Source organism: Bufo gargarizans, chromosome 5 (genome assembly GCF_014858855.1).
Source record: "Bufo gargarizans isolate SCDJY-AF-19 chromosome 5, ASM1485885v1, whole genome shotgun sequence".
In the NCBI taxonomy this organism is placed as follows: domain Eukaryota; kingdom Metazoa; phylum Chordata; class Amphibia; order Anura; family Bufonidae; genus Bufo; species Bufo gargarizans.
Window position 1 is genome coordinate 276,542,069 of NC_058084.1, and position 15,789 is coordinate 276,557,857.

The 15,789-nt window shown below is 41.0% G+C and overlaps 1 protein-coding gene across 1 annotated transcript in view; it reads left to right on the forward strand.

The window, feature by feature from the left end:
* Positions 1–15,789, forward strand: part of ADAMTS16 (ADAM metallopeptidase with thrombospondin type 1 motif 16) — a 366,708-nt gene that overhangs the window by 73,407 nt on the left and 277,512 nt on the right. Inside the window, exons 4-7 of the mRNA XM_044295482.1 lie at positions 8,411–8,494; positions 11,760–11,919; positions 12,223–12,328; positions 13,180–13,317. Of these exons, the coding sequence (XP_044151417.1) occupies positions 8,411–8,494; positions 11,760–11,919; positions 12,223–12,328; positions 13,180–13,317 (488 nt within the window). The remainder of the gene's footprint in view (positions 1–8,410; positions 8,495–11,759; positions 11,920–12,222; positions 12,329–13,179; positions 13,318–15,789) is intronic.

Sequence of the window (15,789 nt, forward strand, 5' to 3'; positions counted from 1 at the left end):
ACGAAAAAAACTAAAAAACTAGAGCCATCAAACAAGTGTCTGGTCATTTAAGACAGGACATTTTGATTAGGCCTCATGCACACGACCGTTGTGTGCATCCGTGGCCATTGTGCCGTGGCCATTGTGCACCGTTTGGCAGCCGCATCCGTGATCAGTATTTCCTGGGCGTGAAAAAAATAGGACCTGTCCTATTTTTTTTTTCATGGCCAACGGTTCACGGACCCATTCAAGTCAATGGGTTCGTGAAAAATCACGGATGCACACAAGATTGTCATCCGTGTCCGTGATCCGTTTCCGTGATCCATGTCCGTTTTTTCCTATCATTTCAATGGCAAACTTGACTTAGATTTTTTTTTCCTTTTTCATGTCCGTGGATCCTCCAAAAATCAAGGAAGACCCACGGACGAAAAAACGGTCACGGATCACGGACCTACAGACCCCGTTTTTGCAGACCTTAAAAAAAAACGGTCGTGTGCAGAGATAAATGAAGGATTGCCAGCAAGGTAACATGGTGGCATACTTTGTAAGGTTGAAAAAGATCTATCTACTTCAACAACCTATTATCCTCTAGTGTTATCTAGAGGATGACAAAATAACCAACATGAGGGAAAAGCCATTAAGAAAGAGTCTTAGAGGGGAAGAAAAATATTGAACTGTGAATAAAGCCCTTGGATCATACACTCATCTCCAGTAATCTGATATCCATAACTCCAGGCCCATTTTAAACCCTTTTAATGAATTGATCATAACTGCTTCCTTACGGCAGAGAGTTCCATAGTTTAACTGAAAAGTAAAGAATCCCCTTCTATGTTGTTGTAGAAACTTTCTTTCCTCTAGACCAGGAATGTTCTACCTTTTCTTGTACAGGGCTGCATTCTCACACTGAAAAATTCCCGAATGCCCCACTAAAACTCATTACCATCTGAAACAATAATGGTTTATCAAAAGTATATACCATGAATGTCAGGTAGGTGGCCCCTCCATGACTCTCACCTATTGAGAGAAAGGGGTCATATTCTCTCCTAAAAGTGCATCTCTCCCCATTATACAGTAGCTTATGTGAGTTGCTGCTGACTACTCCCATCAATGACCATGAAGACATCTGTATGCATGGAATCTTTTCCAGATTAATACCTACTTACTCCTTTCTGGAATGCCATACAGACATCAGACCACTATTCTAGCAATATATTTGGGTCCCAGAGATATCCTTACAGTACACCATTATTGCTTATCTGTCCTTATACTGCACTGTAGGCTGCTCTTTTCTCTGACATGAAAAATATATCCGAGCATGTCTGTAAATAGATAGTTGGGGCCCAGATGGAAGGGTATTGTAAGCCACATTATGCACCTCTGCTCTAGTCACAGTGGATATAGCAGGAAGGTATAGCAGGAAGAAAATAACAAAGTTATGGAGCCTCTGTCAGCATAGTCAACCCTATATACTGTCTGTTAGGTTTGAACATGCTGCTTAAAACATTACCTTTCTTTTGTCTGTATGTTAAACAGCTACAGAGATATGTGTTTTTATTTATATGGAAATTAGCATATTGGAGCACAAGTGGGGCTTAATCCTAGGAGCACTGCTTTTGTAACACTAGTGATGTCCCGAACTATTCGCCGGCGAACATAGCTTGTTCGCGTTCGCCGCGGCGGGCAAACATATGCGATGTTTGGTCCGCCCTCGATACATCATCATTGAGTAAACTTTGACCCTGTACCTCACAGTCAGCAGACACATTCCAGCCAATCAGCAGCAGACCCTCCCATCTCCTGGACAGCATCCATTTTAGATTCATTCGGAAGCTGCATTCTCAGTGAGAGGAGGAACAGTGCTGATGATTCAATAGGGAAAGCGTTAGCTAGGGCAGTGTTCTGTGTCCACAGACTCATCTTCTGTAAGGACAGCGTCCTGACAGTACCCCAAAAAGCCCTTTTCAGGGCTGGTACATCAGTCTGCTTATATATATTGCAGTTGCCTGGCTGCCCGTGTGTGAGAGGATGCAGGCTCAGTCACAGACAGCACTGTGTGCACACCATTAATACAGGGTGTGACAGAAAATACCTTGCAGATAAAAAAAAATATATTTAATATTTTTCTGTGATATAATCCCAGTTGCAAGCCAGTGTGTGTCAGGCCGACACAGACTGTATTGTGGCCACTGGCTAGGCCTCCACTCAAACCGTTACAGGGTGTCACTAAAATACCTTGCAGATAAAAAAATTATATTTATAATTTTTCTGTGATATAATCACATTTGCAAGCCCGTGTGTGTGTCAGGCCCACACAGACTGTACTGTGCCCACTGCCCACCACTTATATAGGGTGGCACAGTACCTTGCACGCATAGTACACTTATCCAAAAAAAAATGACAGGCAGAGGCAGGCCACCCCGCAGGGGCCGTCGTGGTCGTGGTGCTGTGATTTCCACTGGCCCTGGAACAATGCCCAGTGTTCAGAGGCCACGTACCCTGAACCCAAAAAAGTCAGAGAAAATAGTTGACTGGCTTACACAGGACACCCAATCTTCAACAGCTTCCACTAAGAACCTTGACGCACCATCCTCCTCCAGCTCAGCTTTGGTCACCTGCTCTCAAGTTACTCTCCTGCCCGCCGCCACTACCACCACAGCCACCACAGCCGCTTCACTTGATCCCTCAGAGGAGTTATTTACACATCAGTTGGATGAAATTAGTGATGCGCAACCATTATTGCCAGAGGATGTAGATAACAGGGATATGTCTCAGTCAGGCAGCATTACACACATGGACGTACAGTGTGATGATGATGATGATGATGTTGTACCCACTGCTTCTTCCTTTGCTGAGGTGTCAGATACAAGTGAAGTGGTTGATGATGACGATGTGTCTGTGGATGCCACGTGGGTGCCTGCTCGAAGAGAAGAAGAAGAGGGGGAAAGTTCAGAAGGGGAGACAGAGAGAAGAAGGAGACGAGTTGGAAGCAGGGGGAGGTCATCGCAAGGAGCTAGTGGCACAGTCAGACAGCATGTATCGGCACCTGGGGTCAGCCAGACAGCACACCAATCAACGCATGCTGTTGCCACCACCAGAATGCCGTCATTGCAAGCTCAGCAGTGTGGCATTTTTTTGTGTGTGTGTCTGCCTCTGATAACAGCAATGCCATTTGCAACCTGTGCCAAAAGAAACTGAGTCGTGGGAAGTCCAACACCCACCTCGGTACAACTGCTTTGCGAAGGCAAATGATCTCACATCACAAACGCCAATGTGATCAACACATGAGTACAAGCAGCACACAAACTCAAAGCCACCATCCTCCTCCTGGTCCAGCATCTTCAGCCACATCAACCACTGCTGTCCTCCTTGCCCCCTCTCAACCACCCGCCACTCTGCCTCTCACCTACAGCAGTTCCATCTCATCTGCCCACAGTCAGGTGTCTGTAAAGGAAATGTTTGAGCGTAAGAAGCCAATGTCACAGAGTCACCCCCTTGCTCAGCGTCTGACAGCTGGCTTGACGGAACTCTTAGCCCGCCAGCTTTTACCATACCAGCTGGTGGAGTCTGAGGCCTTCAAAAAATTTGATGCTATTGGGACACCACAGTGGAAGGTACCCGGACGATTCTTTTTTTCAAAAAGGGCAATCCCAAACCTCTACTCAGTGATTGAAAAGGAAGTCATGGCATCTCTGGCATACAGTGTTGGGGCAAGGGTCCATCTGACCACTGATACCTGGTCTGCAAAGCACGGTCAGGGCAGGTATATCACCTACACTGTGCATTGGGTCAACCTGCTGACGGCTGCCAAGCATGGAATGCGTGGCTCTGCAGAGGAGTTGGATGACACCGCCATGACTTGCAGGCAGGCCTACTGCCACCTCCTCTACTCCTCCTACACCATCCTCTTCCATAACCTCCTCGGCTGAGTCCTCTTCTGCTGCGGCGTCTGGCTGCACATCAACTTAATCCCCCCAGCTCCCCAGGGGCTATTCCACATCCCGGATACGACAGTGTCACGCTGTCTTGGGGTTAACTTGCCTGAAGGCAGAGAGCCACACCGGACCAGCACCCCTGTCCGCCCTGAACGCACAGGTGGATCAGTGGCTGACCCCGCACCAACTGGAGATCGGCAAAGTGGTGTGTGACAATGGAAGCAATTTGTTGGCGGCATTGAATTTGGGCAAGTTGTCACATGTGCCGTGCATGGCACATGTGTTGAATCTCATCGTACAACGCTTTGTGTCTAAGTACCCAGTCTTACAGGACGTCCTCAAGCAGGCCAGGAAGGTGTGTGGCCATTTCAGGCATTCCTACACGGCCATGGCACACTTTCGCCTGTTCCAACAAGAAAAAGCCGTCAACGAGTATTTGTATGACCGGGGTGCTACGACAGCCTCTGCGGAGCTGGGATTTTTTTTGCCATGTTACTGGACGCTCATGCGCAATGCCTGTAGGCTCATGCGTCCTTTTGAGGAGGTGACAAACCTAGTCAGTCGCACAGAAGGCACCATCAGCGACCTCATCCTATTTGTTTTCTTCCTGGAGCATGCCCTGCGATCAGGCTGTAGATGAAGAGGAAGAGTTGTGGTCACCATCACCACCAGAAACAGCCTTGTCATCATCACTTGCCGGACCTTCGGCAACGCTGGAAGAGGAGTCAGAGGAGGAATGTGGCTTTGAGGAGGAGGAAGACCAACCACAGCAGGCATCCCAGAGTGCTTGATGTTGTCACCTATCTGGGACCCGTGGTGTTGTACGTACGGGGAAGAACAGACCGTCAATGACGTCAGTGAGGACGAGGAACGGGAAATGAGTAGCTCGGCATCCAACCTTGTGCAAATGGGGTCTTTCATGCTGCCATGTCTGTTGAGGGACCCTTGTATAAAAAGGATGAAGCAGAACGACCTGTACTTGGTGGCCACGCTACTAGACCCCCGGTATAAGCAGAAAGTGGCGGAAATGATACCAAATTACCGAAAGTCAAAAAGGATGCAGCAGTTCAAAACCAAACTAAAAAATATGCTTTACACAGCTTATAAGGGGGATCTCACAGCACAACGGGAATCTAACTGGGGAAGAGGTCAAAGTAATCCTCCTCCTACCACGACCACGGCGGCAAGGACAGGACGCTTTACAGATGTGTTGTTGATGGAGGACATGCAGAGCTTTTTCAGTCCTACACATCGCCACAGCCCTTTAGAATCCAGCCTTAGAGAACGACTCGACCGACAGGTAGCAGACTACCTCGCCTTAACTGCAGATATCGACACTGAGGAGCGATGAACCCCTTGACTACTGGGTGTGCAGGCTTGACCTGTGGCCTGAACTATCCCAGTTTGCGATAGAACTTCTGGGCTGCCCCGCTTCAAGTGACCTTCAGTGCAGCAGGAGGCATTGTCACTGACAAAAGGAGTCGCCTTGGTCAAAAAAGTGTTGATTACCTAACCTTCATTAAGATGAATGAGGCATGGATCCCGAAGGGACTGACAGTGGGCGATGCGTTTGACTAACAAAAGTCCTGATGCCTTGGCCTCAAAATGGTCCCCACGCTGCTGTATTTAATGTCTGCATACTGGATGACTTTCGTGAATTCTCCGCCACCAACTAGGGTTCAAGCCACAATGTTTTAGTCACCTTTCTGCCTGGAAAACATCAATTTTTACGGCCGCTGCAACAATACCAAATTTTTCAGGCATCTGTACATGCCTAATGTTTCTGGCCTCTAGTGCTGCACTGTGGCTGCAAAAACAAAACAAAAAGAAAGGCACATACAAGTGTCAATTCCCCTTCGTGATCGGTACCTTGTTGTGGTGAAGGGGCTTGCGTATCACAATGAAGCGATCAGCACCTCTGAGTGTGTTGGCAATGTTGCCACACCCCAGATGATAAGGCCGTTGCTTCATTATGATCAGACTAAAAAGCGATCGGCTGGATAATTTTGCATAGAAAAAACATTATTTTTCTTGGGTTTTTAATACATAAAATAAAAAAATCATAATAAAGTTTCTTAATAGTTTATTAGACATAATGCAGACAATTTAAAAAATCCCCATCAATTCCAATACAAAGCAAGTACAGAGCTCGGAACAAAATTATTTCAGGATGTCGTTAACTCGACAATGATTAATCAATTCGACGCACGTCCGTGGATAGAGGACGTAACAGGGATTAAACTGATAGGAATAGTACTAGTTAAGACACCACTCATATAAGGTGTCACAGCACATTGCTCCGTGCACGTGCAGTGCCCCAACTTGGGAGTAAAAGGACCGACCAAGCTGCTTTTTCCATTTCCCGGTTCCTAAAATCAATTCAGTTTGGTGTATCAGTGTTTGGTCTGTCACTGTGAAGGCAGTCGAAGGTACCCGGCCTAAATTTTGTTTCACAAAAGGCAATCCCTGATATGGGACGTAACAGTGATTAAACTGATGAGAATAGTACTACAGAAAATACCACTCATATTGGGTGTGACAGTAAATTGCACGGCACAGACGCAGTGACCGTGGCGTGGATTCAAACAAAGGGGAGGGAGCCAGCGTTTTTTTTAAAAATCTCCCCGTTCGAAAAATCTATTTAATAAATGGACCCCAGATTGGGGACGTCACTTAACAGGGATTAAACTGATGAGAATAGTACTGCAGAAAATACCACTGGAAAAACCATCTCCCCGTTCGAAAAATCTATTCAATTCACCTTTCGGGGACCCTTGGTGGTGTTATACGTGGCTGGGTGGAGGAAGAAACCTTCAATGACATCAACGGGACATGGCTAGCTTGGTATCCAACCATGTGCAAATGGGAAGTTTGCGGTTGGGAAAATGGACTGTTTGTGGTTGTTTGCGGTGCATTAAAAGGGGAGTTTGGTCTGTCAATGTCTGTGAAGCGGGCGTAACCCTTACACTACCTGATCGATACAACATCATGCCTGATCGTATACACACACTGGATGTTTTAAACCATGTTGTTCAAAAAAAAATTAGGATTGTTAGGTGATTTATGCCCTTTATGGATTAAAATCCAACTCTGCGTCAACTATGTAATTTTCCATGGGAGTTTTGCCATGGATTCCCCTCTGGCATGTCACAGTCCAGGTGTTAGTCCCCTTGAAACAACTTTTCCATCACTACTTTGGCTAGAAAGAGTCCCTATGGGTTTTAAAATTCGCCTGCCTATTGAAGTCAATGGCGGTTCGCCCGTTCGCGAACATTTGCAGAAATTCACGTTCGCCGTTTACGAACGGAAAATTTTATGTTCGCGACATCTCTATGTAACACCACTGTGCTCTGCACACTCTCCCCTTGATTGACAGTGCTAGACTTTAGCATGGTGAGGGCAGAGGTGTATCATAGTATGTACGCATCATATACACTGCTTACTATAGTCTTACCATCCTGAGAATAGAGGTTTTCTGTGCTTACAGAGCTAATACATACTACTGGTTTATTCACAGGCAGAATATATGATTATAAAGACACCAGCAATATTAGCTTTCTAAGTATAAAAAACACCCTTGTCAATATGATAAGACTGTACTCTGGAGCTAAGTGGTCAGTCTTTCATATTAGCTGTCACAGGTTCAAATCACAGGAGATATTTCTAGATTTTATTTCTTCAGTTATTTTTTTCTCCTTCATTAACCTATAGCAAAATGCTGTTTCGTTACTATATTGAGAATATAGGTTTTATATACTTAGAAAGCTAATACATACTGTATTATTAGTGTCTCTATATTTATATATTATGTCTGTGAATAAACCAGTAATAGGTATTGGCTTTCTAAGCATAGAAAACCCTATTCTCAATATGGTGAGGATATAGTAAGTAGTGTATTTGATATGTACATGCTAAGACACAGCTCTATCCTCAAGATGCTGATGTCTAGCCTGTCAATCAAGAGGAGTGGTGAGTTTGCAAAGTATTGGGGTGTTACAAAAGTTGTGTTCCAAGGATTCAAACCTGTTCCCGCTGCTCCCAACAAATTGCATATGAATAAAAAAAAATGCACACAATATCTTTGCAGCTGTTTAAAATACATATAAAACACATTTTTTGTTTTAATCAACATGATCAACCCTACCAGTCAGTATGCCTGGTTTAATAGGGTTCATCTTGCTGACAGACATGGTTTCTAAAATTAGAGGGACATCACTGTGAAATGAGATAAAAAAAAAGCTTATGCCTTAATAGAGACTTTATAACATACATGAGGCAAATGATTATATAAGGAATTGAGATCAAACTTATTACTTGATATTTAGAAAGTATTTTAACTTGCTGTAGCTCAGTTCCTTGTCATGGTGGGGAATATTATTTCCTGTAAAATTGTTCAGAAATAGAATCCCCCATCTCGAAAAAAAAGTTATCCTCTTTAAACGAGTTGTCTGAGATAATTTAATACAGTTTTTAATACGAAGTTCCAAATTACTTTTCAGGTGTCTGCTTTGTTCAAAGATGGAACAATAGGAAGCAACATTAATATTGTCATTGTTGGTCTTATCCTGCTGGAGGATGAACAGGTAACGTTATGAAAGAAGAGTTAGCTTGTCACATAAAATAAGGTTTTATCATCAAGGTAGCCATGTATTCTTTACTGAAAGAGCAGTGAGTTATGTTGTGATGGCTAATTCATTGTGAAAACTCAAGAAGGTTATGGGAACTAGTTTTCTAGAGATGGGATGTTGATCCAGAGATCGGGAAGAAATGTGTCTCTTCTAATATATGAGAAAATTGGCATCTGCCTCATAGAGTTCTCTGCCTTCCCCTGGATCAACACTGTAGGATTATTGGTTGAAATTGATGGACTTGTGTCTTTTTTCCAGTGTTGCCAACTATGAAACTAATCCTGTTGATCTTTCTACTCTAAATGACTACACTTCCCTATTCTACTATGTGGCAGATAAATTAATGGACCTGTACAGTTGAAAATCAATATCATTCTGTGTGTTCTGTTTTGCACTGTTGTATAACGTTTATTGTGAAGGAAACATCTGCAGCTGCTCTTAATGTTGTCACTTGCCAATTTTTGGTGTGTTGATTGCAAGAGTTCTGAACAATAGACATAGATTGTTCAGCTGTAGTGGAAACGACATAGCAGATTGCAGGCTATTTTGATGTAGCTGGATATAGTCAGTGGTTTTTTTTTTTTTTTATTAAAATGCTTCTTCTGGAGTAGTAAAAATTCTAATGTTTAGTGTACCTTTATGACTTTATATGTATGGTTATTTTCATAAAATTGATACACTGAGCTGTCTATTAATAAAAAGTGCTGGGGAGTCATTGTGTTAAGTTGAACACCTAGAGTTTTCGGTAAAGTAGACCCATGAGAAATTTCTGTTTTTAATATTTTGTAGCTAGAATTGTTCTTAGCTTAGCAATGTCAGTCAGGTCAGACATTGTTGTAATTCTTCTTCTTTTTAATGTCTTGTTAAATATTCAGTCAGTGACAGTTCAATTATTTTCCAAGTTTTTTTTTTTTTTACAGCTTAGACTTTGGGCAGCTTCCAAAAAGCTAAAGAAGAGTATCTTTTGATCAAACACCTGTGTTAACTTTAATTAATGCAATTTTCTCTAAAAATCACTCAGTTAAGAATGTAAGGTATGCTCATCGGGATAAAAACCCAGTCATTCATTCTCCAGCTAAATGTTCTGCCTTCCTTACAAATGATTAGACATTTGTGACATTACATTACTACTCCTCCATATTACAATTTCTTTAAAGTTTTTTTGTTTTTTTCAAGATGAAGACACTTGAATGGATTGTCTGCTTTAGCAATCCCTTCTTTTATAAGGGTACACCAAAAATAAGTTGATCATAAGTTTGTCCATGTAATGTATAAATACATTTGATCCTTCACAGAACAAGATGCTCTGTATAGACGTTGTGACAGGACCCCATTTATTAACTCCCTATTTCCCCATAGGGTATTTAAAAATTGTTTTTCAAAACTGAACAACCCTTTAATAAGAGTATGTTCTGGAAATCATTTTAGTTTGCAGGGGTTATCCAACACTGAACGACCCCCACCCCCTCCACACACACACATTGCCCGGACATGCGATACTGACAATACTTACCTGGTCCCCAATGCTGGTTTCCTCCCGGATTGCTCCACGACCATCTTCGCATCTCCCCCACGTGGAGATAACATCCATCAACAGGAGGGGGGGCACTTGTGCAGCCAATAGCAGGCCGCAGCACTGAAGCGCTCTGCTTGCGTTACGTGACCTGCTTTTGGCACCCCTATTGACGGATGTTATAATCTGCCCATGGGGGGATGCAAAGACGGCCGTGGAGTGATCCTGAAGGAAACTGGTGTCAGGCACCAGGTAAATATTGTAAGTATCACAAGTCTGGGCATTGTGTTTTTTTTTTTTCAACGTTGGATAACCCTGTTAACAGTAATTACAAATGAAAAAGTCAAATACTTTTTCTTTTTCATTAGATTTTTCTTTCCTGCTCTATTTTGATTTTAAAAATAGATAAATGGGTCACAGATTGCTATTTCTTTTTGCATTGACAATTTGTTTTGATTAATAAGGCATGAGATACACATGATGTTCCGATTTAGTGTTTTGGCAGCAAGTTAATATAAAATTAACATAAAATGCTGTGTCAGTGCCTCACTCATGATATTAGGTTTTATGATCACTAATAATTTTATCAATGGCATTCTTATTAAATTTGTTGTCCGTTCAACACTATTTATCCTGTATATACCTTTGATCTGCATACAAAGTTCAGTAACATATACTGAGTTACAGGGTGTTATCGTCCAGGGATGACTTCACAATTCTGCAGTTTTTTATTTTTATTTTTACTGGAAACAGTCAACAGGTTTGTGAACAGATGAACAGTGCAGTGCAAACATGAGATTAGAATACAGTGCCCTAAATTATGAATCTTCACAGCAAGCTCGGTAGAACTATCAATCTTTGAAGCCTGTACAATTTGGAATATAGCACATGAGGATAGTTTGTAACTACAGGCTGTAACACTAGAATACTGTATTTATGTATGTGTAATGTATTTTATGTAAATTCTATATGTAAACAGTAAAAAAGAATGATATACATCTTAATGCTTTATACTGTTTGAGTTAGGTTAAATGGGGTTTTCCAAGATTTTTTAAAATGTTGCCTACAACAGGAGGCTGAGTAAAATTTATTTTTAAAAAAACGTACTCGGTTTTTACTAACCTCACCGGTACTGTGCCATTCATGCATATGTGACGGCTGTGGCCACTGTTTAGCTTGCAGCAGTAACATGGAAGATGAATAGATTGTGACCAATGGCAGGTGAGTAAATTTTTTATTCATTTTGCACAGTCCCCTGCTCTTGGCCAAGTTTAAAAAAATATCTTTGAAACCCATTCCATTATCTGTATACTTATAGTACTCCGCTATGTGACTCAACATCATGTAGTGTGAGAGAAGAAGCTTTAAAGGTAGCCTGTCACATACATTTCACTAATATACAACAACTACCAGCATTGTTAAAGCATTATAACCATATCTTTGTATGTCATCTGGGTGTTTATTCCATGTCCAGGAAAAGCACATTTATTCCTATGAAAAATGGTTCCCAAGTGCTTAGCTGGGCAGGTTTTCCTTTTCCAAGTGCCCAAGCCTGCTGCCCTTCCAAGCCTGCCCAGGTGACATAAAGTTATGGTTATAATTCTTTTACAATGTTTTGATGGCCATTACAGGTAGTTATATTAGTGAAATTTACATGGTAGACTCCCTTTTAAAGGGATCTAAAGTGATTGTGTACCTCTCTTTCAGCCTGGTCTCATAATAAACCATCATGCTGACCGTACACTGAGCAGTTTCTGCCAGTGGCAGTCTGGGCTCATGGGAAAAGATGGCAGTCGGCATGATCATGCCATTCTACTTACTGGTTTGGATATCTGTTCCTGGAAGAATGAACCTTGTGACACATTAGGTAGGGTTCCACTTGCCTTTTTAAAAATCTTATTTAATAAGAGAAATTCCATTGTGCGCTTTGTATATCATGACGTTTATATACTACTTGTATGTCACATCTAATGTATGGCTGATAGTAGTGGTAGAATGGGGAAGGGGAAGCTTGATACATGTTAGCCAGTTGAAAAGTATTGTGTCATTCTCAATAACAGAAATAAAATATTAGTTATCCAGTTATGATACCTTTTTAATGAGAATACAACTATACTGTATATACCATAGAGGGTGAAATATGAACAGTATGTCTATTCTCGTTTTACAGGGTTTGCTCCAATTAGTGGTATGTGTAGTAAATACCGTAGCTGCACTATTAATGAGGACACTGGGTTAGGACTCGCATTTACTATTGCTCATGAGTCAGGTCACAAGTAAGCTCTGTTTTCATTTTTCTTCTGCATTTCAGTCATGTATAACACTGGCATTTTATGTATTTTGTGTAGATAGATACTACTTAAATAAAAAAATGACCTATTGTTTAAATAAACTTTATGTCTTTTAGACATTCTAGTCCTGCAGTTATCACAATGGCCCAAAGCCTAAAGGTCCCTTTACATGGGACAATATTACAGCAGATTGTCAGGAAGGATTTGTTCCTTCCGGACGATATGCTGATCTCTGGTGAAGAAGACTGCTGTATTTACATCTGGTGATCTCTAGAGTATGGGTAGGATCCATCACTAATGCCATCACTCTTCCCCATAAGGACTCAGTGTTTGCAGGCAGGAAATTGTGTTTACTCGATCTGCTGCCAGTAAACAATCATTTTTGTGTGCGAACAAACAAGTGGATTACCCGCTGAATGAGCGTTTCACTCGTTCATCGGGTAATCGGCAGTACATTTACACTGCCTGATGACCGCTAATGAGCACTACTATGAACGCTCGTTAGCAATAATCTGTGCGATTCTCAGCCAGTGTAAAGGGCCCGTAATAATATGCCAAGACTTTCTTTTCTGTATATATTACCTCTCAGCAATTATTGGTATCATCTCAAAGAGGATTACAATTACAGATAGCACCTATGTATAAATTAAATATATGGATCCACCGTTCACAATATATGATGGTCACAGCTTATCAACCCCCTCCCTGTACAGTGACCTCTGTACAGGTCATATAGTGCATATCTAGAGAAAACTGATTAATAAGAAAAAAGTGTCACTATCTAGTTTTAACTGGCAATTTATTTATTTTTTATAACTTTTTTTCTTTCTTTTTAGCTTTGGAATGATCCACGATGGAGAGGGAAATATGTGTAAGAAGTCTGAAGGCAACATAATGTCACCGACACTGGCAGGAAATAATGGGGTCTTCTCTTGGTCTTCCTGCAGTCGACAGTACTTGTACAAATTTTTAAGGTATCATACTTTAAACAAAAACTTGTTTTTTACACCTCAGCAATGATGATGAGCTGATAATCTTGTAAAGAAATTCTCTGGGACTAAAACATTGATAGCATAACCTTAGCCTAGTCCATCAATGTTTCTTCAGTAAGGCCCAACTCTTGAGCCTCACTGAACAAACATTGATGGACTAGACTAAGGTTATGCTATCAATGTTGAATGAATTCCTTGATTGCACAGGCACAAAACAGAACATATGTATGTGGATGTGCCTCATAGTGTAGCTCATTCACATAATGTGGCTGAGCTGTAGTAGGCACAGCCACCCAAATGAACAAGCTGCTGTGACAGTCTCGCAAATGAATAAAGTTAGCCTGTTTTTAAGACCCTTGCATAGGAATATATTATACAGTGGTGCTTGAAAGTTTGTAAACCCTTCAGCATTTTTTATATTTTTGCATAAATTTCAGATTTTCACACAAGTCCTAAAGGTAGATACATATAAGTATAAACAAATGAGTCAAAAATATTAGACTTGGTCATTTATTTTTGGAGTTCAATGATCTAATATCGCATGTCTGTGAACCTTTGCTTTCAGTGTCTGGTTTGGCCCGTTTGTGTAGAAATAACTGCAACTAAGTGTGTCCAATAATTGTTGATTTAGTCCTGCACATCAGCCTTGAGGAATTTTAGCCTATTCCTCCATACAAAACAGCTTCAACTGGTGGGTTTCCTCCAATAAACTGCTCTATTCAGGTCATAAAAACAATTTAGCATTTTTCTGATGGTATTCTCATGAACATTAACTAATCTGAGAAAGGCCTTTAGTTGCTTAGAGGATACCTTTTGGTTCCTTTGTGACATCATGGACCACTACACGCCTTGCTTTTGGCATGATCTTTGTAGTTCAGTCACTCCTGGGGAGAGTAATAATAGTCTTAAATTTAGTTAATTTGTACACAATCTGTCTATGTTACGATAATGGTAAAAACACTGCTAAAATCCAAGGCAGGAGGAATGGTGGTTATGAAATGGTACTTTAATCTTTTCCAGCCTAATGACATCAATATCTCTTCTTCTGAGGCCTTAAGAAATCTCCTTAGTTTGGCCATGACACACTTCCATAAACTTATTGTAAATATCAGACTTTGATCCCTGTTCTTTAAATAACACAGGTCACACCTGAGCTGAGTAATATATAGTGCTATATAAGTGCATAAAATAAATAATAAAATAAACTGGCTAAATATTATAATTGTGTTGTGAATGCATGTTTGTTGATTCCATAACTGCATCACAACTGTGCTGTCTGGCAGCACTCTAATTCTAAAGGTTCAAATACATTTGCTACTCAGACATGTGATATTGGATCATTATACTCCATAAATAAAAGTCACTTTTTTTTATTCATTTATTTGATTTGGTTATCTTTTATTTTTATGGGTTGTGTGAAAATCTGATGTAGCTTTGTTTCAAATTTATGCATAAAAATACATAGAAAATTCTGAAGGGTTCACAGACTTCCAAGCACCACTGTATATATTATAATTAGAGATGAGTGAAGTTTTCAAAAATTTGATCTGGTCGATTTGCAGAATTTTTCCCAAAAATTTGCTTCAATCCGAATAAATTCATCACGAAGTGTCACGTAGTAGTAGATGAAGAAAAGAAAGTGACACTCACCACTGTTGCAGTTATGTTTGTTTATTTTTTATTCTTACATATACAAACGAGTATAGAAGATATTGCTGGTGTAGACCTGTTCTCACATAGAACGCTGAATGGCGACAGCCATTTCGCGCTTTCGCCCTTCCTCGGGCCACTGACCTCACAGTGCAACTCTGTGCCTCCTTTTAGCGTCATTACTTGTGGTTGTCATAGTAACCCCTGATGCTTTTTAGTTCATTAAAAACAAGTCTACACATTGACACAATATAATAAATTACTACATATTCATTTCATATAAAAACACTCAGGTCATTCCGCTCATTAAGACCAAGGGGACCTATGGCTGCCACTCGAATGATCCACCTAGCGTCCTTTTGTAATAATAAGTGGTGCCTATCACCACCCTGTGGCATCGCAGGTAATGGCTATCTGCTGATTGGCTGGCTGCATGGCATTATGGGTCATATCTTGTTCCTGGGCTTCTTACTTTCACTTTGTAACATGTGTAGCTTCCATTTTAGAAAAAAAATGATTTACCAGAAAGCGCGAGAAATTCGGCTTTTTTGGCGAATGGAAATTTTCCTGAAATTCGGATTGAATTCAATTAATTTCACTTTTCTTCACTGAATGCTAATTATAATTGAACCATAATACAATACCGATAGACTACTATAGGGTCCTATATTCCCTTATTTCTTATGGAAGCACACAGATTTTTTTTCCGATTCATCAGATTCCATGTGAATCTAACACAAAAACAGAATTGAGACATGCCCCATGGGATGCCATTTTTATGAAGCTTCTCAGCCTAAGAAGCAT